General features: G+C 42.0%; 1 protein-coding gene across 2 annotated transcripts in view; it reads right to left on the reverse strand.

The window, feature by feature from the left end:
- LOC139577173 (arrestin domain-containing protein 3-like) overlaps positions 1-22,987 on the reverse strand; it is a 31,578-nt gene that overhangs the window by 1,390 nt on the left and 7,201 nt on the right. Inside the window, exons 2-5 of one of the 2 annotated variants that reach the window (XM_071404080.1) lie at positions 4,791-4,851; positions 2,822-2,972; positions 2,546-2,642; positions 307-563 (exon numbers count right to left, since the gene is read on the reverse strand). In XM_071404080.1, the coding sequence (XP_071260181.1) occupies positions 307-563; positions 2,546-2,642; positions 2,822-2,972; positions 4,791-4,851 (566 nt within the window). The remainder of the gene's footprint in view (positions 1-306; positions 564-2,545; positions 2,643-2,821; positions 2,973-4,790; positions 4,852-22,987) is intronic. The other variant, XM_071404081.1, reaches the window with a different exon arrangement.

Genomic DNA, 22,987 nt, shown 5'->3' on the forward strand with positions numbered 1-22,987 from the left:
AGTTGTAAAACTGGGTCTCTAATCATTTCAAAAGTCTGATGACTCCCTTGGTAAACAATGAGAAAATAAAAAGGGAGGTGTTTCACCAGATCATTCCTGTTGCAGCAACAAAGCCCACTAGAGCATGTTGTAAGCCCAGAACAGGTTCCCGGTGTCTTTTTTCTGTATCTTACTAAATAAAGGGTCAAAGCACATTGTAGTAGTGGCTTTGGATAGACACTGAATACATGGTTTAACAGTTCACACACACACACACACACACACACACACACACACACCCAAACAGAGAGACACAGAGACACACACCTTCAGCCTGTACTCGCATTTAATATTACTGCAGGTGAAGATGGATGGAACAATGTGTTGTGGGATTTTAAGGACTTTAGTGACTTTCAGTTTCCCAGATGGCGGGATGGGCTCTCCCAGCTCTTTCAGGATGTCTTTAGTGGACACCCTCCTCTTTCCCCTCGCAAAGAAGCTGTCCTTCTGGTACAGGGTGTACTTGGGCTTGATCTCACGAGAGGAGCTATTCTCAATGGACACCACAACGTTTAGGTCTTCACCTGCAAAGGGAGGGGGGGTATATTTATGGTAGCAATGTTGTTCTGGATTCATGATACTCAGTGCTAAGGTCAAACCCTAATATGAGATAAATTATAATAATTAAAATGCTTGAGCAAAAATGTCTGTGCATGATTTGCGTGAAACCTCAACTTGTGCTTTTTTCTCATTCCGACATGTATGAATAACACTTGTATTTATGAATTACTCAGAGTGGAACTGACAGCGTTTTTATTTTATTTAACTAGGCAAGTCAGTTAAGAACAAATTCTTATTTTACAAACAACAACACAGAGTTACACATGGAATAAACAAGCGTACAGTCAATAACACAATAGGATTTTTTTTGTACAAAAATAAAGTCTATATACAGTGTGTGCAAATGGCGTGAGGAGGTAAGGCAATAAATAGGCCGTAGTAGCGAAGTAATTACAATTTAGCAAATTAACACTGGAGTGATAGATGAGCAGATGGTGATGTGCAAGTAGAAATACTAGTGTGCAAAAGAGCAGAAAAGTAAATAAAAACAGTATGTGGATGAGGTAGGTAGATTGGGTGGGCTATTTACAGATGGGCTATATAACAGCTGCAACGATCGATTGGCTGCTCAGATAGCTGCTGTTGTATAGTTAGTGAGGGAAATATAAGACTTCAGCTTCAGCGATTTTTGCAATTCATTCCAGTCATTGGCAGCAGAGAACTGGAAGGAAAGGCGGCCAAAGGCTTTGGGGATGATCAGTGAGATATACCTGCTGGAGCGCGTGCTACGGGTGGGTGTTGTTATCATGACCAGTGAGCTGAGATAAGGCAAAGCTTTACCTAGCATAGACTTATAGATGACCTGGAGCCAGGTCATGGGTCTGGCGAAGAATATGTAGCGAGGGCCAGCCGACTAGAGCATACAGGTTGCAGTGGTGGGTGGTATAAGGGGCTTTGGTGACAAAACGGATGGCGCTGTGATAGACTGCATCCAGTTTGCTGAGTAGAGTATTGGAAGCTATTTTGTAAATGACATCTCCGAAGTCGAGGATTGTTAGGATAGTCAGTTTTACGAGGGTATGTTTGGCAGCGTGAGTGAAGGAGGCTTTGTTGCGAAATAGGAAGCCGATTCTAGATTTAATTTTGGAATGGAGATGTTTATTATGAGTCTGGAAGAAGAGTTTACAGTCTAGGCAGACACCTAGGTATTTATAGTTGTCCACATATTCTAAGTCAGAGCCGTCCAGAGTAGTGATGCTAGTCGGGTGGGCGGGTGCGGGCAGCGAACGGTTGAAAAGCATGCATTTGGTTTTATTAGCATTTAAGAGCAGTTGGAGGCCACAGAAGGAGTGCTGTATGGCATTGAAGCTCATTTGGAGGTTAGTTAACACAGTGTCAAAAGAAGGGCCAGATGTATACAGAATGGTGTCGTCTGCGTAGAGGTGGATCAGAGAATCACCCGCAGCAAGAGCGACATCGTTGATATATACAGAGAAAAGAGTCGGCCCGAGAATTGAACCCTGTGGTACCCCCATAGAGACTACCACCATATTAATCATGCATTGAACTGCATCCCTCTATTCTGCCAACAATGCCTTACTATACGTCATGACATTATTAGTCAAATATAACTGTTTTTTTTTTTACTGTGAATTTGATATTTTTGACTGATATGACTGTCTGTTTCATATCTGCAAAGTAATTAAAATGCTGTCAATTCCCCTTTAACCACTAAAGTCAACAATGCAACTGACAATATTCAGCTGTATTGTTTGTGTATGCATGACAAAGAATAAAATGCAATCATCTGAAAAGCATATGCTTCAAGATTGGAATACTGACAACACCCTCCCTTCACGCTTACATGTTTCCATGCCTTATATTTTCTAAGGACAGTAAAATGTTCTTAAGCAACAGTAATACACATTGGTATGGTATGAAAGGCTATATACCAGAGGTGCATTACTATGTCCCTAGCTCTCATTAGTCCTGTTGGTTTTCTTACCTAAGTAGTAGCCCATTCTCTCTATGTGAATGTCCATTCCCACTTTTCCTGAGGTGAAAAACTTCATCTTTTTAACCTTGGTTCCATGCTGAGGTATCTGAAAAGGAACAGAGACACTTGTGCTACACACAACACTACCACCATACAACCACAATCAGGAGGATAAAACATTTAAGAACAGCATTGGCAGTACTTCATTAGTATCAGGATAGGCTCACACAGTAGTACTCATTGTGTCAACAGGGAGCATGTGTGTGTGTGTGTTTGTTTCTGTACCATCAGCTCAGGGATGCTGCCCAGGTCTGCCTTGGAGACAAAGGGGAACTCAGCCCTGGCTTTGCTGGATATCCTCATTGATCTGCTCAACTTGGCCTCTAACGTATACAGGATTTTCCCCCAGGCGCCTTTAAAGGATGATGGCATTGCTCTATGAACAAGGAATATCAGTATTATTTTATTTTTTTAAATTACAAAACAGAGACTAAGAATGGTGAGAGATCATAGTCAACATTCTACATAAAGTTGATATTTTATGGTGTAGTATGTAGAAGCCATTTGGTAACTACAGATTAGGGCCATAAATAAACAAGTGAACTGTCATAATTGTAAAATGGCAACTAAATGTCTCCGATTGGTATATGGTGCTAGACCTGTAACTAGGCTACAGTAGCTCTTTAGTTACATATACATCAAGACAAAGACATTATGGGCCGGTTCCAGGACACAAAATAAGCTTATTAATAGGAGAATCTCCATTGAGCGTTCATTTCAGCCCTAGACTAGGATTGCCCTGTATGTAATTAGGCTATTTACAGGTAACTGCCAAAATAAAAGGAAACACACGTCTAAATGAGGGATACAAAAAATATTGAATGTGGTTCCTGAATGCGGTGCCTAAGTTTATTAAGCAATTAACATCCCATCATGCTTAGGGTCATGCATAAAAATGCCCAGTTGCCCAATATTTTGGTCTCAGTAACTTTGAAAGAGGGGTCTCAAAGGAGCATAGGGGGTTTAAAGTATGTGTCAGTCACCAGATCTCAACCCAATTGAACTCTTATGAGAGATTCTGGAGCGGCGCCTAAGACAGTGTTTTCCACCACCATTAACAAAGCACCAAGTTATGAAATTTCTCGTGGAAGAATGGTTTCACATCCCACATCCCAGTTCCAGAAACATAATCTATGCCAATGGCACATTGAAGCTGTTCTGGCGGCCCATGGTGACCCAACGTCATTAAGACACGTTACGTTGGCATTTCCTTTATGTTGGCAGTTACCTGCATATACATGTACTATCTGCAATCTATTGATTATATTATTGACTTAATATGGCTGTGTTTAGACAGGCAGCTAATTTCTGATCTTTTTTCACTAATTGGTCTTTTAACCAATCAGATCAGATATTTTGCCAATAATTGGGCAAAATATCCTAATTGGGCTGCCTGTGTAAATGTAGACTAAATCATTAATTTCTTCTCATTCAGTGTATCATATAAGTATGCTAACATGCTGACCAAACCGGACGCACACGTTGATTTTGTTCACCCACACCAGAAGCGATGAGGACACACAGGTTGAAATATCAAAACAAACTCGGAACCAATTATATTAATTTGGGGACAGGTCAAACAGTATTAAACATTTATGGCAATTTAGCTAGCTAGCTTACTGTTGCTAGCTAATTTGTCCTGGGAAATAAACATTGGGTTGTTATTTTACCTGAAATGCAAAGTCTACTACTCTGACAATCCACAGATAAAACAGTGAAACAAATTTGTTTCTCATCTCTCCTCCTTCCTTCACGCTTCTTTTTCTTCTTTGAACTTAATGTGACGGTTGGCAACCAACTTTACGGTGCATTACTACAACCAACGGATCGTCTTTCAATCACCCACGTGGGTATATGCTCCTAAAAACCAATGAGGAGATGGGAGAGGCCGGACTTGCAGCATGTTGAGTGTCACAAATAGAACCAATTTTGATTTTAGCGCCTGGTGCCGCAGACGCTCGCCGATGCGCACGAGCAGTGTGGGTGCAATGATTGAATCAGCATGTAAGACAATCAATCATAAAGCACAAGTACTTAGAAAGTTAACCATTGTAAACATTCTGAAAACAACTCAGGATTACCTTGCTAATGTTAACAAGATAGCTAACTACTCTAATTATTTGATTGTGCTTCATGATCAAGTGTCTAAGCGATGTAAATATTAGCCCACCAGGTGTGTTTGCAGGGCACTTACTGCTGAGGGATCTGAATTGTGAATGGGTAAACGTGAGTTCCAGGAGCAACGACATTACAATCTGAAAAACAACAAGTCACGTTTATGTTACAAGAGTTAAAAAATATGTCCTAAAATATGGACCTTTACAGTGTGTGTATGGGGGATTCTCACAACTTGGTATTACTCTTGGTACATTTTTGAAAAGACAAACATTTTATTTTGTAATGGATAAGATACCATCTCAAATTATTGTCTGTGTTAAATTAATCATCTTAAATTGTTAAGATTCAATGACTTTTTACACATTACACATTTTTTTTTACACAGTTACGGTAAAGAAATCTCATTACCGTAACACTTGTAAAGTTAGAAAATAAACATAGAAAGGTGAAAATTTAAAAAATATATATTTTTTAAAAGATACCTTCGATTAAAGAGAATTATTACAATATTTAATTAAAAAAGTGAGAATACGATTAAGTATATTTCAATTTTAATCAGTTATCTAATTACCATAACGTCTGGCATGTTCATAACCTGGATGTCTTTTATTATTATTTATGTTTTAAATTATTATTAATATTTTAAAAGAACACAAATATAAAGAGTAGATATTTTGAATTCTGTAATATTATTCTAGGAATATTTTATCACTGATGCATTTCGGTAATGAGATCCATGTTACATTAGATGAGACCACATTACGTTAATGAACAAATAAATGAGCAAACGGTACTTTAATAAGAGCAAAAAATATAATTTAGAACAATATTAACCATTAAGAACAACAAATTGATCATAAACTCCCTACCACCAATACCTTGACTTTGTTGTCCTTAAGCTATTTTGCCACAACTTTGGAAGTATGCTTTGGGTCATTGTCCATTTGGAAGACCCATTTGCGACAAAGATTTAACTTCCTGACTGATGTCTTGAGATGTTGCTTCAATATATCCACAATTTCCTTTCCTCATGATGTCATCTATTTTGTGAAGTGCACCCGTCCCTCCTGCAGCAAAGCACCCCCACAACATAATGCTGCCACCCCCGTGCTTCACAGTTGGGATGGTGTTCTCTGGATTTCAAGCCTCCCCCCTTTTCCTCCAAACATAACGATGGTCATTATGGCCAAACAGTTCTATTTTTGTTTCATCAGACCGGAGGGCATTTCTCCAAAAAGTATGATATTTGTGTCCATGTGCAGTTGCAAACCGTAGTCTAGCTTTTTTATGGCGGTTTTGGAGCAGTGGCTTCTTCCTTGCTGAGCGGCCTTTCAGGTTATGTCGATATAGGACTCGTTTTACTGTGGATATAGATACTTTTGTACTTGTTTCCTCCAGCATCTTCGCAAGGTTGTTTGCTGTTGTTCTGGGATTGATTTGCACATTTCGCACCAAAGTATGTTCATCTCTAGGAGACAGAACACGTCTCCTTCCTGAGAGGTATGACGGCTGCGTGGTCCCATGGTGTTTATACTTGCGTACTATTGTTTGTACAGATGAACGTGGTACTTTCAGGCCTTTGAAATTGCTCCCAAGGATGAACCAGACTTGTGGAGGTCTACAGTTATTTTTCTGAGGTCTTGGCTGATTTCTTTTGATTTTCCCAGGATGTCAAGCAAAGAGGCACTGAGTTTGAAGGTAGGCCTTGAAATACATCCACAGCTACAATTCCAATTGACTCAAATGATATCAATTAGCCTATCAGAAGCTTCTAAAGCCATGACATCATTCTCTGGAATTTTCCAAGCTATTTAAAGGCACAGTCAACTTAGTGTATGTAAACTTCTGACCCACTGGAATTGTGATACAGTGAATTATAAGTGAAATAATATGTCTGTAAACAATTGTTGTTTGTAAAGTTGTAAACAACTTGTTTACAAGTTTACAAGTTGTAAACAACTTGACATCTACTTGTCAAGTAGATGTGCTAACCGACTTGCCAAAACTATAGTTTGTTAAGAAGAAATTTGTGGAGTGTTTGAACTCCAACCTGAGAGTATGTAAAATGCCGACTTCAACTGTATATATATATAAATAACTCAGCAAAAAAAGAGACGTCCCTTTTCAGGACCATGTCTTTCAAAGATAATTCTTAAAAATCCAATTAACTTGGGTAGGGGGCAGTATTTTCACGTCCGGATGAAAAGTGTGCCCAATGTAAACTGCCTGTTACTCAGGCACGGGACGCTAGGATATGCATATAATTAGATTTGGATAGAAAACACTCTAAAGTTTCTAAAAATGTTAAAATAATGTCTGTGAGTATAACATAACTGATTTGGCAGGCGAAACCCCGAGGACAAACCATCCAGGGGAAAAAATTGAGGTCATAGGATTTTCCAATGGTTTTCTATGGGATACCCTTATTATTAGGAACCTGGTTGCAGTTCCTATGGCTTCCACTAGATATCAACAGTCTAGAAATTGTTCGATGTTTTTCTTTTGAGAAATGAAGAAGTAGTCCTAATCATTGTAAGTGGCACTCCAGGTGGACTTCACTTTTTTGGTGCACGTGAACTCGAGCGCGCTACACGTTGTTTTTATCCGGTATTAGAAACAGTTTATTCCGTTTTAAATTGTATCGATTCTTTACGTTTTAGGGTACCTGAGGTTGGATTAGGAACGTTGTTTGAAATGTTTGGACCAAGTTTACAGGTAACTTATTAGATACTTTGTAGGCATGTTGGGCGAGTTGAAACCGGTGTATTTCTGAATCAAACGCGCCAAATAAATGGACATTTTTGGACATAAAGAAGGACATTATCGAACAAAAGGAACATTTGTGATGTTTGCCACTGGGGTCCCGGAACATATTCCAGTCTGTTCTAGCAAAACAGTCCTGTAGCTTAGCATCTGCGTCATCCGACCACTTTTTAATTGACTGAGTCACTGGTGCTTCCTGCTTTAATTTTTGCTTGTAAGCAGGAATCAAGAGGATGGAATTATGGTCAGATTTGCCAAATGGGGGGCGAGGGAGAGCTTTGTATGCGTCTCTGTGTGTGGTGTAAAGGTGGTCTAGAGTTTTTTCCCCTCTGGTTGCACATTTAACATGCTGATAGAATTTAGCTACGACTGATTTCAGTTTCTAGGACACACGTTCCGTTAGCGGAACCCCTCGACAACAATCCGCTGAAAAGGCAGCGCGGGAAATACAAAAATATTTTTTCCGAAATATGTAACTTTCACACATTAGCAAGTCCAATACAGCAAATGAAAGATAAACATCTTGTTAATCTACCCATCGTGTCCGATTTTAAAAAATGCTTTACAGCAAAAACACAACATATGATTATGCTAGATCACCGCCAAGTCCAAAAAACACACAGCCATTTTCCCAGCCAAAGATAGGAGCCACAAAAAGCAGAAATAGAGATACAATTAATCACTAACCTTTGATGATCTTCATCAGATGACACTCATAGGACATCATGTTACACAATACATGTATGTTTTGTTCGATAATGTGCATATTTATATCCAAAAATCTCAGTTTACATTGGCGCCATGTTCAGAAATGCCTCCAAAATATCCTGAGAAATTGCAGAGAGCCACATCAAATAACAGAAATACTCATCATAAACTTTGATGAAAAATACATGTTTTACATAGAATTAAAGATACACTTGTTCTTAATGCAACCGCTGTGTCAGATTTCAAAAAAACTTTACGGAAAAAGCAAACCATGCAATAATCTGAGACGGCGCTCAGATAGAAACAACATTTCTCCGCCAAGTTGGAGTCAACAGAAATACGAAATTACATCATAAATATTCCCTTACCTTTGATGATCTTCATCAGAATGCACTCCCAGGAATCCTAGTTCCACAATAAATTGTTGTTTTGTTCGATAATGTCCATTATTTATGTCCAAGTAGCTACTTTTGTTAGCACGTTTAGTACACATATCCAAACGCTCGTGCAGGTCCAGGTGAACGTCGGACAAAAACGTCAAAAAGTTATATTACAGGTCGAATAAACTTGTCAAATTAAGTATAGAATCAATCTTTAGGATGTTGTTATCATAAATATTCAATAACGTTCCAACCGGAGAATTCCTTTGTGTCTATAGAAGTAATGGAACGCAAGTCGATATCATGTGGAATGCGCGTGACCAGGACCTGGCTCTCTGCCAGACCACTGACTCACTCCCTTCTTATTCAGCTCCACAGAAGCTTCATTCAAGGTTCTACAGACTGTTGACATCTAGTGGAAGCCGTCGGAAGTGCAAACAGATCCATATCCCACTGGGAATTCAATAGGCGATGAGTTGAAAATCGACCAACCTCAGATATCCCACTTCCTGGTTGGATTTTTCTCAGGTTTTCGCCTGCCATATGAGTTCTGTTATACTCACAGACATCATTCAAACAGTTTTAGAAACTTCAGAGTGTTTTCTATCCAATAGTAATAATAATATGCATATATTAGCATCTGGGACAGAGTAGGAGGCAGTTCACTCTGGGCACGCTATTCATCCAAAGTGAAAATGCTGCCCCCTATCCCTAAAAAGTTAAAGTCCCCGGCCACTAGGAGTGCCACCTTTGGGTGGGCGTTTTCATGTTCGCTTATTTCCTTATACGGCTGACAGAGTGCGGTCTTCGTGCCAGCATCCGTCTGTGGTGGTAAATAAACAGCCACGAAAAATATAGATGAAAACTCTCTTGGCAAATAGTGTGGTCTACAGCTGATGATGATATACTCTACTTCAGGCGAGCAAAATCTAGAGACTTCCTTTGATTTCGTGCACCAGCTGTTGTTTACAAATATACACAGACCGACCCCCCCCCCCCCCCTTTTGTTTTACCGGAGTGTGCGGTTCTATCTAGCCGGTGCAGCATATATCCCACCAGCTGAATGTTATCCATGTCGTCATTCAGCCACAATTCGGCTGAAACATAACAGTTTTTGATGTCGCGTTGGTAGGATATTCGTGATCGTACCTCTTCTCATTTACTGTCCAATGATTGTACGTTGGAAAATAATATTGACGGTAAAAGCAGATTTCCCACTCGCCGTCGGCGGATTCAATAAAAAAACAGCCGTTTCCAGCTACAATAGCCATTTACAACATTAACAATGTCTACACTGTATTTCTGATCAATTTTGTTATTTTAAAAATGGACCAAAAATGTTTTGCTTTTCTTTCACAAACAAGGACATTTCTAAGTGACCCCAAACTTTTGAACGGTAGTGTACATGTATATTCCATAAATATCTATGACATGGAATGTTTAATGTCTGCTAAATTGGCAAACTAACTGCAAGGTGACATATGAATCACAATCTTACCAATCAAGTTTGGAAGCATATATATATATATGGAGCTCGCCCACAGCACATTCAATACCATTTTTGAGCATGGAGGAACATCAACACCCTGAACAGCAGCTAAATGCTCATGGAAGAGAAATAAGAAGATGTGTAAGAATGCGTGGTGGTGGTGTTAGGGGAAGACATAATAGAGGAAGAGGTAGAAGGCAAAGAATAAGAGTCCCCGATGAAATCAGAGCCACAATTGTGGACCATGTCATAAACCATGGTCTTACAATGGAAGAGGCTGGCTGGAGAGTACAGCCTATTGTAAACAGGTCCAGAGTGTCATCCTTACAAGGTAACCCACCCTGTGTCCTCTATACCTGCGTCACTTTCTCCTGCCAATGACAGGGATATTGGCCTTGTCGGGTGACTGAAGTACATCCTGTGCGTTCTGCTTGTTGAGGAAAAAACTCTTTGTCTAATCTGAGGTGAGTGATCGCTGTCGTGATATCCAGAAGCTCTTTTTTGTCGTAAGATAGTGGCAGAAACATGATGTACAAAATAAGTTACAAATAACGCGAAAAACCCCACATAATAGCAGAATTGGGTTGGCGCCCGTAAAACGGCTGCCATTTCTTCCAGTGCCATCTTCTATAACACAGGTCATGGGGTTTCTCTGTATACCTGTCGCAAAACCCACAAAACCTCACTTCGCCCTATCTGAGATATATACTGCAGCTGCCATCCTTCACATACAACCAGGGCCGCCACCAGGGATTTTGACCCCATAAAAGATATCACATTGGGCCCCACCACCACAGGCCACACAAACCCTGCGCAATTGCTGTAACCATACAACCTCCAGAACCCAATTGACCCATTTAAATCTTTAAATAACACTACCTTTGCAGGCTTGCAACTCTTGTAGTCCAATATTTACTGACAGTGAGCTGTGAAAATATAACACTGTGCAGACATGCATGCAACATTCTACATACAGTGGTATTCACTATTTGATGCAAGACTGATACCTTCTATAAAAAATGTGCTAAAGGCCGTCTTTTACAGTCTAAATGTGATTTTACTGGTAAAATTCTTGAATGGAAAATTCTCTTATCATTAATGAATAACTTCAAATAAATATACCTTAAATATACATTAACATCTTCAATTAAAATAAATTAACATTATCATCTATAGAATGATATAACAAACAGAACATTTTAAATCAGCAGCATATTTTTGAACTAAGTATACATACCATCTCAAAAATAAGCAGCTGTAAAAGTGGAAATGGAAAACAAAATGGAAATGAAAAGGCCTGATGGTGGCGCTAGAGGAAAGGTCAAGTGGTCACCAAATCAATAGGTTTCTTCCACTTGGTCTTGATTGTGCACAACACATTTTATGGCAATTCAGCCATTACTTTGAGATATACTGTATCTTGTTCTCAGCCTGTGGGCATCATGTGTGTAGTGATCCAATATCCATAGCCATGCCATTTAACAGTTATCACTGGCCCTTCCTCAGCCTTACTCACCAAGAGCCCAGCACCGAGCCTTCCTGCTGGCAATGTCACTGATCAAGTCTTTGAAGTCCAGCTTTCTAGCTAGATGACTTTCAATGGACAGCATGGCAAGACTGCAAAGCCTGTCCTGGGACATAGTGGACCTCATATAGTTTCAGTTGTGGCTTACTGAACGCTCTCTCGCCACCAATACAACTGTCAGCTTCATTAAATAGTACCCGCAAAACACCAGTCTCAGCGTCAACAGTGAAGAGGCGACTTCGGGATGCTGGCCTTCTAGGCAGAGTTCCTCTGTCCAGTGTCTGTGTTCTTTTGCCCATCTTAATATTTTATTTTTATTGGACAGTCTGAGATATGGCTTTCTCTTTGCAACTCTGCCTAGAAGGCCAGCATCCCGGAGTCGCCTCTTCACTGGTGTTTTGCGGGTACTATTTAATGAAGCTGCCAGTTGAGGACTTGTGAGGGGTCTGTTTCTCAAACTAGACACTCTAATGTACTTGTCCTCTTGCTCAGTTGTGCACCGGGGCCTCCCACTTTCTATTCTGGTTAGAGCCAGTTTGCGCTGTTCTGTGAAGGGAGTAGTACACAGCGTTGTACGAGATATTCAGTTTCTTGGCAATTTCTCGCATGGAATAGCCTTCATTTCTCAGAACAAGAATAGACTGACGAGTTTCAGAAGAAAGTTATGTTTCTGGCCATTTTGAGCCTGTAATCGAACCCACAAATACTGATGCTCCAGATACTCAATTAGTCTAAAGGCCAGTTTTATTGCTTCTTTAAATCAGCACAACAGTTTTCAGCTGTGCTAACATAGTTGCAAATTGGTTTTCTAAAGATCAATTAGCCTTTTAAAATGACCAACTTGGATTAGCTAACACAACGTGCCAATGGAACACAGGGGTGATGGTTGCTGATATGGGCCTCTGTACGCCTATGTAGATATTCCATAAAAAAATGTGCCGTTTCCAGCTACAATAGTCATTTACAACATTATCAATGTCTACACTGTATTTCTGATCAATTTGATGTTATTTTAAATGGACACATTTGTTTTGCTTTTCTTTCAAAAACAAGGACATTTCTAAGTGACCCCAAACTTTTGAACCGTAGTGTACATGTATATTCCATAAATATCTATGACATGGAATGTTTGATGTCTGCTAAATTGGCAAATTAACTGCAAAGTGACATAGGAATCACAATCTTACCAATCAAGTTTGGAAGCATATATATACATATACATATATATACACATATACATACATACATATATATGGAGCTTGCCCACAGCACATTCAATACCATTCCGTCTCTCACAGTTGAAGTGTACCTATGATAAAAATTACAGACCTCTACGTGCTTTGTAAGTAGGAAAACCTGCAAAATCGGCAGTGTATCCAATACTTGTTCTCCCCACTGTACATATACATATACATATATATGGAGCTTGCCCACATTCAATACCATTTTTGAGCATGGGGGAACATCACCACCCTGAACAGCAGCTAAATGCTCATGGAAGAGAAATAAGAAGATGTGTAAGAATGCGTGGTGGTGGTGTTAGGGGAAGACATAATAGAGGAAGAGGTAGAAGGCAAAGAATAAGAGTCCCCGATGAAATCAGAGCCACAATTGTGGACCATGTCATAAACCATGGTCTTACAATGGAAGAGGCTGGCTGGAGTGTACAGCTATTGTAAACAGGTCCACAGTGTCATCCTTACAAGGTAACCCACCCTGTGTCCTCTATACCTGCGTCACTTTCTCCTGCCAATGACAGGGATATTGGCCTTGTCGGGTGTCTGAAGTACATCCTGTGCGTTCTGCTTGTTGAGGAAAAAAATCTTTGTCTAATCTGAGGTGAGTGATCGCTGTCGTGATATCCAGAAGCTCTTTTTTTGTCGTAAGATAGTGGCAGAAACATTATGTACAAAATAAGTTACAAATAACGCGAAAACCCCCCACATAATAGCAGAATTGGGTTGGCGCCCGTAAAACGGCTGTCATTTCTTCCAGCGCCATCTTCTATAACACCTCCAAAACACAGGTCATGGGGTTTCTCTGTATACCTGTCGCAAAACCCACTGGTTGATGCTTATTTATAAAACCCTCTTAGGCCTCACTTCGCCCTATCTGAGATATATACTGCAGCTGCCATCCTTCACATACAACCAGGGCCGCCACCAGGGATTTTGACCCCATAAAAGATATCACATTGGGCCCCACCACCATAGGCCACACCAACCCTGCGCAATTGCTGTAACCACACAACCTCCAGAACCCAATTGACCCATTTAAATCTTTAAATAACACTACCTTTGCAGGCTTGCAACTCTTGTAGTCCAATATTTACTGACAGTGAGCTGTGAAAATATAACACTGTGCAGACATGCATGCAACATTCTACATACAGTGGTATTCACTATTTGATGCAAGACTGATACCTTCTATAAAAAATGTGCTAAAGGCCGTCTTTTACAGTCTAAATGTGATTTTACTGGTAAAATTCTTGAATGGAAAATTCTCTTATCATTAATGAATAACTTCAAATAAATATACCTTAAATATACATTAACATCTTCAATTAAAATAAATTAACATTATCATCTATAGAATGATATAACAAACAGAACATTTTAAATCAGCAGCATATTTTTGAACTAAGTATACATACCATCTCAAAAATAAGCAGCTGTAAAAGTGGAAATGGAAAACAAAATGGAAATGAAAAGGCCTGATGGTGGCGCTAGAGGAAAGGTCAAGTGGTCACCAAATCAATAGGTTTCTTCCACTTGGTCTTGATTGTGCACAACACATTTTATGGCAATTCAGCCATTACTTTGAGATATACTGTATCTTGTTCTCAGCCTGTGGGCATCATGTGTGTAGTGATCCAATATCCATAGCCATGCCATTTAACAGTTATCACTGGCCCTTCCTCAGCCTTACTCACCAAGAGCCCAGCACCGAGCCTTCCTGCTGGCAATGTCACTGATCAAGTCTTTGAAGTCCAGCTTTCTAGCTAGATGACTTTCAATGGACAGCATGGCAAGACTGCAAAGCCTGTCCTGGGACATAGTGGACCTCATATAGTTTCAGTTGTGGCTTACTGAACGCTCTCTCGCCACCAATACAACTGTCAGCTTCATTAAATAGTACCCGCAAAACACCAGTCTCAGCGTCAACAGTGAAGAGGCGACTTCGGGATGCTGGCCTTCTAGGCAGAGTTCCTCTGTCCAGTGTCTGTGTTCTTTTGCCCATCTTAATATTTTATTTTTATTGGACAGTCTGAGATATGGCTTTCTCTTTGCAACTCTGCCTAGAAGGCCAGCATCCCGGAGTCGCCTCTTCACTGGTGTTTTGCGGGTACTATTTAATGAAGCTGCCAGTTGAGGACTTGTGAGGGGTCTGTTTCTCAAACTAGACACTCTAATGTACTTGTCCTCTTGCTCAGTTGTGCACCGGGGCCTCCCACTTTCTATTCTGGTTAGAGCCAGTTTGCGCTGTTCTGTGAAGGGAGTAGTACACAGCGTTGTACGAGATATTCAGTTTCTTGGCAATTTCTCGCATGGAATAGCCTTCATTTCTCAGAACAAGAATAGACTGACGAGTTTCAGAAGAAAGTTATGTTTCTGGCCATTTTGAGCCTGTAATCGAACCCACAAATACTGATGCTCCAGATACTCAATTAGTCTAAAGGCCAGTTTTATTGCTTCTTTAAATCAGCACAACAGTTTTCAGCTGTGCTAACATAGTTGCAAATTGGTTTTCTAAAGATCAATTAGCCTTTTAAAATGACCAACTTGGATTAGCTAACACAACGTGCCAATGGAACACAGGGGTGATGGTTGCTGATATGGGCCTCTGTACGCCTATGTAGATATTCCATAAAAAAATGTGCCGTTTCCAGCTACAATAGTCACTTACAACATTATCAATGTCTACACTGTATTTCTGATCAATTTGATGTTATTTTAAATGGACACATTTGTTTTGCTTTTCTTTCAAAAACAAGGACATTTCTAAGTGACCCCAAACTTTTGAACCGTAGTGTACATGTATATTCCATAAATATCTATGACATGGAATGTTTGATGTCTGCTAAATTGGCAAATTAACTGCAAAGTGACATAGGAATCACAATCTTACCAATCAAGTTTGGAAGCATATATATACATATACATATATATACACATATACATACATACATATATATGGAGCTTGCCCACAGCACATTCAATACCATTCCGTCTCTCACAGTTGAAGTGTACCTATGATAAAAATTACAGACCTCTACGTGCTTTGTAAGTAGGAAAACCTGCAAAATCGGCAGTGTATCCAATACTTGTTCTCCCCACTGTACATATACATATACATATATATGGAGCTTGCCCACATTCAATACCATTTTTGAGCATGGAGGAACATCACCACCCTGAACAGCAGCTAAATGCTCATGGAAGAGAAATAAGAAGATGTGTAAGAATGCGTGGTGGTGGTGTTAGGGGAAGACATAATAGAGGAAGAAGGCAAAGAATAAGAGTCCCCGATGAAATCAGAGCCACAATTGTGGACCATGTCATAAACCATGGTCTTACAATGGAAGAGGCTGGCTGGAGTGTACAGCCTATTGTAAACAGATCCACAGTGTCATCCTTACAAGGTACTCCACCCTGTGTCCTCTATACCTGCGTCACTTTCTCCTGCCAATGACAGGGATATTGGCCTTGTCGGGTGTCTGAAGTACATCCTGGAAGAGGCTGGCTGGAGAGTACAGCCTATTGTAAACAGGTTCACAGTGTCATCAATTGTGCAAACATTCCGTAGGGAAAACAGGTAAATACAGTGAGGGAAAAGTATTTGATCCCCCGCTGATTTTGTAAGTTTGCCCACTGACAAAGAAATTATCAGTCTATAATTATAATGGTAGGTTTATTTGAACAGTGAGAGACAGAATAACAACAAAAAAATACAGAAAAACGCATGTCAAAAATGTTATAAATTTATTTGCATTTTAATGAGGGAAATAAGTATTTGACCCCCTCTCAATCAGAAAGATTTCTGGCTCCCAGGTGTATTTTATACAGGTAATGAGCAGAGATTAGGAGCACACTCTTAAAGGGAGTGCTCCTAATCTTAGTTTGTTACCTGTATAAAAGACACTTGTCCACAGAAGCAATCAATCAATCAGATTCCAAACTCTCCACCATGGCCAAGACCAAAGAGCTCTCCAAGGATGTCAGGGACAAGATTGTAGACCTACACAAGGCTGAAATGGGCAACAAGACCATCGCCAAGCAGCTTGGTGAGAAGGTGATAACAGTTGGTGCAATTATTCACAAATGGAAGAAACGCAAAATAACTGTCAATCTCCCTCGGCCTGGGGCTCCATGCAAGATCTCACCTCGTGGAGTTGCAATGATCATGAGAACGGTGAGGAATCAGCCCAGAACTACTCGGGAGGATCTTGTCAATGATCTCAAGGCAGCTGGGACCATAGTCACCAAGAAAACAATTGGTAACACACTACGCCGTGAAGGACTGAAATCCTGCAGCGCCCGCAAGGTCCCCCTGCTCAAGAAATTACATATACATGCCCGTCTGAAGATTGCCAATGAACATCTGAATGATTCAGAGGACAACTGGGTGAAAGTGTTGTGGTCAGATGAGACCAAAATGGAGCTCTTTGGCATCAACTCAACTCGCCGTGTTTGGAGGAGGAGGAATGCTGCCTACGACCCCAAGAACACCATCCCCACCGTCAAACATGGAGGTGGAAACATTATGCTTTGGGGACAGGACAACTTCACCGCATCAAAGGGACGATGGACGGGGCCATGTACCGTCAAATCTGGTGTGAGAACCTCCTTCCCTCAGCCAGGGCATTGAAAATGGGTCGTGGATGGGTATTTCAGCATGACAATGACCCAAAACACACGGCCATGGCAACAAAGGAGTGGCTCAAGAAGAAGCACATTGAGGTCCTGGAGTGGCCTAGCCAGTCTCCAGACCTTAATCCCATAGAAAATCTGTGGAGGGAGCTGAAGGTTCGAGTTGCCAAGTGTCAGCCTCGAAACCTTAATGACTTGGAGAAGATCTGCAAAGAGGAGTGGGACAAAATCCCTCCTGAGATGTGTGCAATGGTGGCCAACTACAAGAAACATCTGACCTCTGTGATTGCCAACAAGGGTTTTGCCACCAAGTACTAAGTCATGTTTTGCAGAGGGGTCAAATACTTATTTCCCTCATTAAAATGCAAATCAATTTATAACATTTTTGACATGAGTTTTTTTGTTGTTATTCTGTCTCTCACTGTTCAAATAAACCTACCATTAAAATTATAGACTGATAATTTCTTTGTCAGTGGGCAAGCGTACAAAACCAGCAGGGGATCAAATACTTTCCCCCCTCACTCTATGTACTCATTCTTTACTTTTGTTACAGCATTTCATTCACAACAATACAGCAACTATTGTAAAGGTAAATGCAAGTCTGAAAGTCACAACGTACCGTAAGATAGGTATGAGGAATATAAAGTAATACAGCACAATTTGAATAGAATATACTATCTGTAACATTTATTTTTTTATTTTTTTATTTCACCAGGTAGGCTAGTTGAGAACAAGTTCTCATTTGCAACTGCGACCTGGCCAAGATAAAGCATAGCAGTGTGAACAGACAACACAGAGTTACACATGGAGTAAACAATAAACAAGTCAATAACATGGTAGAAAAAAAGAGAATCTATATACAATGTGTGCAAAAGGCATGAGGTAGGCAATAAATCGAATAATTACAATTTAGCAGATTAACACTGGAGTGATAAATCATCAGATGATCATGTGCAAGAAGAGATACTGGTGTGCAAAAGAGCAGAAAAGTAAATAAATAAAAGCAGTATGGGGGTGAGGTAGGTAAATTGGGTGGGTAGTTTACAGATGGACTATGTACAGCTGCAGCGATCGGTTAGCTGCTCGGATAGCAGATTTTTAAAGTTGTTGAGGGAGATAAAAGTCTCCAACTTCAGAGATTTTTGCAATTCGTTCCAGTCGCAGGCAGCAGAGAACTGGAAGGAAAGGCGTCCAAATGAGGTTTTGGCTTTAGGGATGATCAGTGAGATACACCTGCTGGAGCGCGTGTTGCGGGTGGGTGTAGCCATCGTGACCAGTGAACTGAGATAAGGCGGCACTTTACCTAGCATAGCCTTGTAGATGACCTGGAGCCAGTGGGTCTGACGACGAACATGTAGCGAGGGCCAGCCGACTAGGGCATACAGGTCGCAGTGGTGGGTCGTATAAGGTGCTTTAGTAACAAAACGAATGGCACTGTGATAAACTGCATCCAGTTTGCTGAGTAGAGTATTGGAAGCTATTTTGTAGATGACATCGCCGAAGTCGAGGATCGGTAGGATAGTCAGTTTTACTAGGGTAAGTTTGGCGGCGTGAGTGAAGGAGGCTTTGTTACGGAATAGAAAGCCGATTCTTGCTTTGATTTTGGATTGGAGATGTTTGATATGAGTCTGGAAGGAGAGTTTGCAGTCTAGCCAGACACCTAGGTACTTATAGATGTCCACATATTCTAGGTCGGAACCGTCCAGGGTGGTGATGCTAGTCGGGCGTGCGGGTGCAGGCAGCGAACGGTTGAAAAGCATGCATTTGGTTTTACTAGCGTTTAAGAGCAGTTGGAGGCCACGGAAGGAGTGTTGTATGGCATTGAAGCTCGTTTGGAGGTTAGATAGCACAGTGTCCAAGGAAGGGCCGGAAGTATATAGAATGGTGTCGTCTGCGTAGAGGTGGATCAGGGAATCGCCCGCAGCAAGAGCAACATCATTGATGTATACAGAGAAAAGAGTCGGCCCGAGAATTGAACCCTGTGGTACCCCCATAGAGACTGCCAGAGGACCGGACAACATGCCCTCCGATTTGACACACTGAACTCTGTCTGCAAAGTAGTTGGTGAACCAGGCAAGGCAGTCATTAGAAAAACCGAGGCTACTGAGTCTGCCGATAAGAATATGGTGATTGACAGAGTCGAAAGCCTTGGCCAGGTCGATGAAGACGGCTGCACAGTAATGTCTTTTATCGATGGCGGTTATGATATCGTTTAGTACCTTGAGCGTGGCTGAGGTGCACCCGTGACCGGCTCGGAAACCGGATTGCACAGCGGAGAAGGTACGGTGGGATTCGAGATGGTCAGTGATCTGTTTGTTGACTTGGCTTTCGAAGACCTTAGATAGGCAGGGCAGGATGGATATAGGTCTGTAACAGTTTGGGTCCAGGGTGTCTCCCCCTTTGAAGAGGGGGATGACCGCGGCAGCTTTCCAATCCTTGGGGATCTCAGATGATACGAAGGAGAGGTTGAACAGGCTGGTAATAGGGGGTGCGACAATGGCGGCGGACAGTTTCAGAAATAGGGGGTCCAGATTGTCAAGCCCAGCTGATTTGTATGGGTCCAGGTTTTCCAGCTCTTTCAGAACATCTGCTATCTGGATTTGGGTAAAGGAGAAGCTGGGGAGGCTTGGGCGAGTAGCAGCGGGGGGGGGCGGGGCTGTTGGCCAAGGTTGGAGTCGCCAGGAGTCAGGAGTCGCCATTGAGAAATGCTTGTTGAAGTCTTCGATTATCACGGATTTATCGGTGGTGACCGTGTTACCTAGCCTCAGTGCAGTGGGCAGCTGGGAGGAGGTGCTCTTGTTCTCCATGGACTTTACAGTATCCCAGAACTTTTTGGAGTTAGAGCTACAGGATGCGAATTTCTGCTTGAAAAAGCTGGCCTTTGCTTTCCTGACTGACTGCGTGTATTGGTTCCTGACTTCCCTGAACAGTTGCATATCGCGGGGGCTCTTCGATGCTATTGCAGTTCGCCACAGGATGTTTTTGTGCTGGTCGAGGGCAGTCAGGTCTGGAGTGAACCAAGGGCTATATCTGTTCTTGGTTCTGCATTTTTTGAACGGAGCATGCTTGTCTAATATGGTGAGGAAGTAACATTTAAAGAATGACCAGGCATCCTCAACTGACGGGATGAGGTCAATATCCTTCCAGGGTACCCGGGCCAGGTCGATTAGAAAGGCCTGCTCGCAGAAGTGTTTTAGGGAGCGTTTGACAGTGATGAGGGGTGGTCGTTTGACCGTGGACCCGTGGCGGATACAGGCAATGAGGCAGTGATCGCTGAGATCTTGATTGAAGACAGCAGAGGTGTATTTGGAGGGCAGGTTTGTCAGGATAATGTCTATTAGGGTGCCCATGTTTACGGATTTAGGGTTGTACCTGGTGGGTTCCTTGATGATTTGTGTGAGATTGAGGGCATCAAGCTTGGATTGTAGGACTGCCGGGGTGTTAAGCATATCCCAGTTTAGGTCACCTAACAGAACAAACTCTGAAGCTAGATGGGGAGCGATCAATTCACAGATGGTGTCCAGGGCACAGCTGGGAGCTGAGGGGGGTCGGTAGCAGGCGGCAACAGTGAGAGACTTATTTCTGGAGAGATTAATTTTTAAAATTAGAAGTTCGAACTGTTTGGGCATAGACCTGGAAAGTATGACAGAACTTTGCAGGCTATCTCTGCAGTAGATTGCAACTCCTCCCCCTTTGGCAGTTCTATCTTGACGGAAAGTGTTATAGTTGGGTATGGAAATCTCAGAATTTTTGGTGGCCTTCCTGAGCCAGGATTCGGACACGGCAAGGACATCAGGATTGGCAGAGTGTGCTAAAGCGGTGAGTAAGGCAAACTTAGGGAGGAGGCTTCTGATGTTGACATGCATGAGGCCAAGGCTTTTTCGATCACAGAAGTCAACAAATGAGGGTGACTGGGGACATGCAGGGCCTGGGTTTACCTCCACATCACCCGAGGAACAGAGGAGTAGTAGGATGAGGGTGCGGCTAAAGGCTATCAAAACTGGTCGCCTAGAGCGTTGGGGACAAAGAATAAAAGGAGCAGATTTATGGGCGTGGTAGAATAGATTCTGGGCATAATGTGCAGACAGGGGTATGGAGGGGCGCGGGTACAGCGGAGGCAAGCCCAGGCACTGGGTGATGATAAGAGAGGTTGAATCTCTGGACATGCTGGTCTCAATGGGTGAGGTCACCGCATGTGTGGGGGGTGGGACAAAGGGGGTATCAGAGGTACGGAGAGTGGAACTACAGGGTCCATTGCAAACCAAAACAATGATAATGAAAACTAGCCTGAACAACAGTATGCAAGGCATATTGATATTTGAGAGAGACATACAATAAGGCATAAAGTGATTGCAGGTCTTGATTGGGAGAGCTAGCTAAAACAACAGGTAAGATAACAGCAGCAATAACAGGGTGCTAGTCTAACACAGCAACAACAGGTAAAAATGGCGACGACTAGGCAGAGAGGGTCGGATTAACTACACACAGATCCTGAGTTAAAGCACAGAGCCGACAGATAAAACACAAATAAACAGAATGGAGTACCGTGAATTAATGGACAGTCAGGCATGCATCAGCTATGTAGCCAAGTGATCATAGTGTCCAGGGGGCAGCCGTAGATGGAGCAGGGAGGCCTCCACTAAGCTAGCGCGCGGCGTTTAAAGTTAGTAGCCCGGGGGGTGGTCTGCTCAGACGGAGGGGGTCTGCTCAGACGTGGTCGTGTCGACAGAGAATCCAGAGAATCCAAGCCGAATGGCGAAAGAGAGGTTGTGAATTGTAGAATTGTGTTTGCTAACTGGTGCTAGCTTCGTGGCAGTGGCGCTAACTGCGCTAGCTGCAAGCTAGCTGTGAGGATCACAAGTAGTGGCTCAGGGATTACGGCAGGAATCCGGCGTTGTTGTCGAGAGACAGTCCGATGCTGGTAAATTGGTGAGTAATATCCAGGCTAATAACAGGGCTGGTGTCTGTGCAGAAGGTAAAAGCTACTAGCAGCGGCAAAAAAATGGCTAAATTAGCTTGTAGCTGATTTAGACCAGTTGTGATGGATTGGCAGGGCTCTGTGTCGGCAAAAAAAGGTCCAGTCCAATTGGCAAAGAGGTATTGTAGCCCAAGAATTCGCTGGTAGACCTCTTCGGCTAGCCGGCAGATGGGCCTAGCTCGAGGCTAGCTCAAGGCTAACTGGTGCTTGCTTCGGGACAGAGGTGTTAGCCAGTAGTAGCCACTCGGTTGCAGCTAGCTAGCTGTGATAATACGGTGTAATTGTCCAGAGCTTGCGTCAGGAATCCGGTGATGTGGTAGAGAAAAAGCAGTCCTATATGCTCTGGGTTGATATCGCGCTTGCAGACTGGCAGATATTGGCCCGGTATTGAAGCTGGCTGTGTCCGAGTTAAGGGCGAAGACCGCAGCAGTGGCTAACTGACTACTAGCTAGTAGCTAGTTATCTGGCTAGCTTCTGATTGGGGTTACGGTTCTAAAGTATAAAAAAAATAGCAGGTCCGTACCACATTGGGTGAGGCGGAATGTAGGAATGTATATTCA

Source organism: Salvelinus alpinus, chromosome 5 (assembly GCF_045679555.1).
Source record: "Salvelinus alpinus chromosome 5, SLU_Salpinus.1, whole genome shotgun sequence".
Classification (NCBI taxonomy): domain Eukaryota; kingdom Metazoa; phylum Chordata; class Actinopteri; order Salmoniformes; family Salmonidae; genus Salvelinus; species Salvelinus alpinus.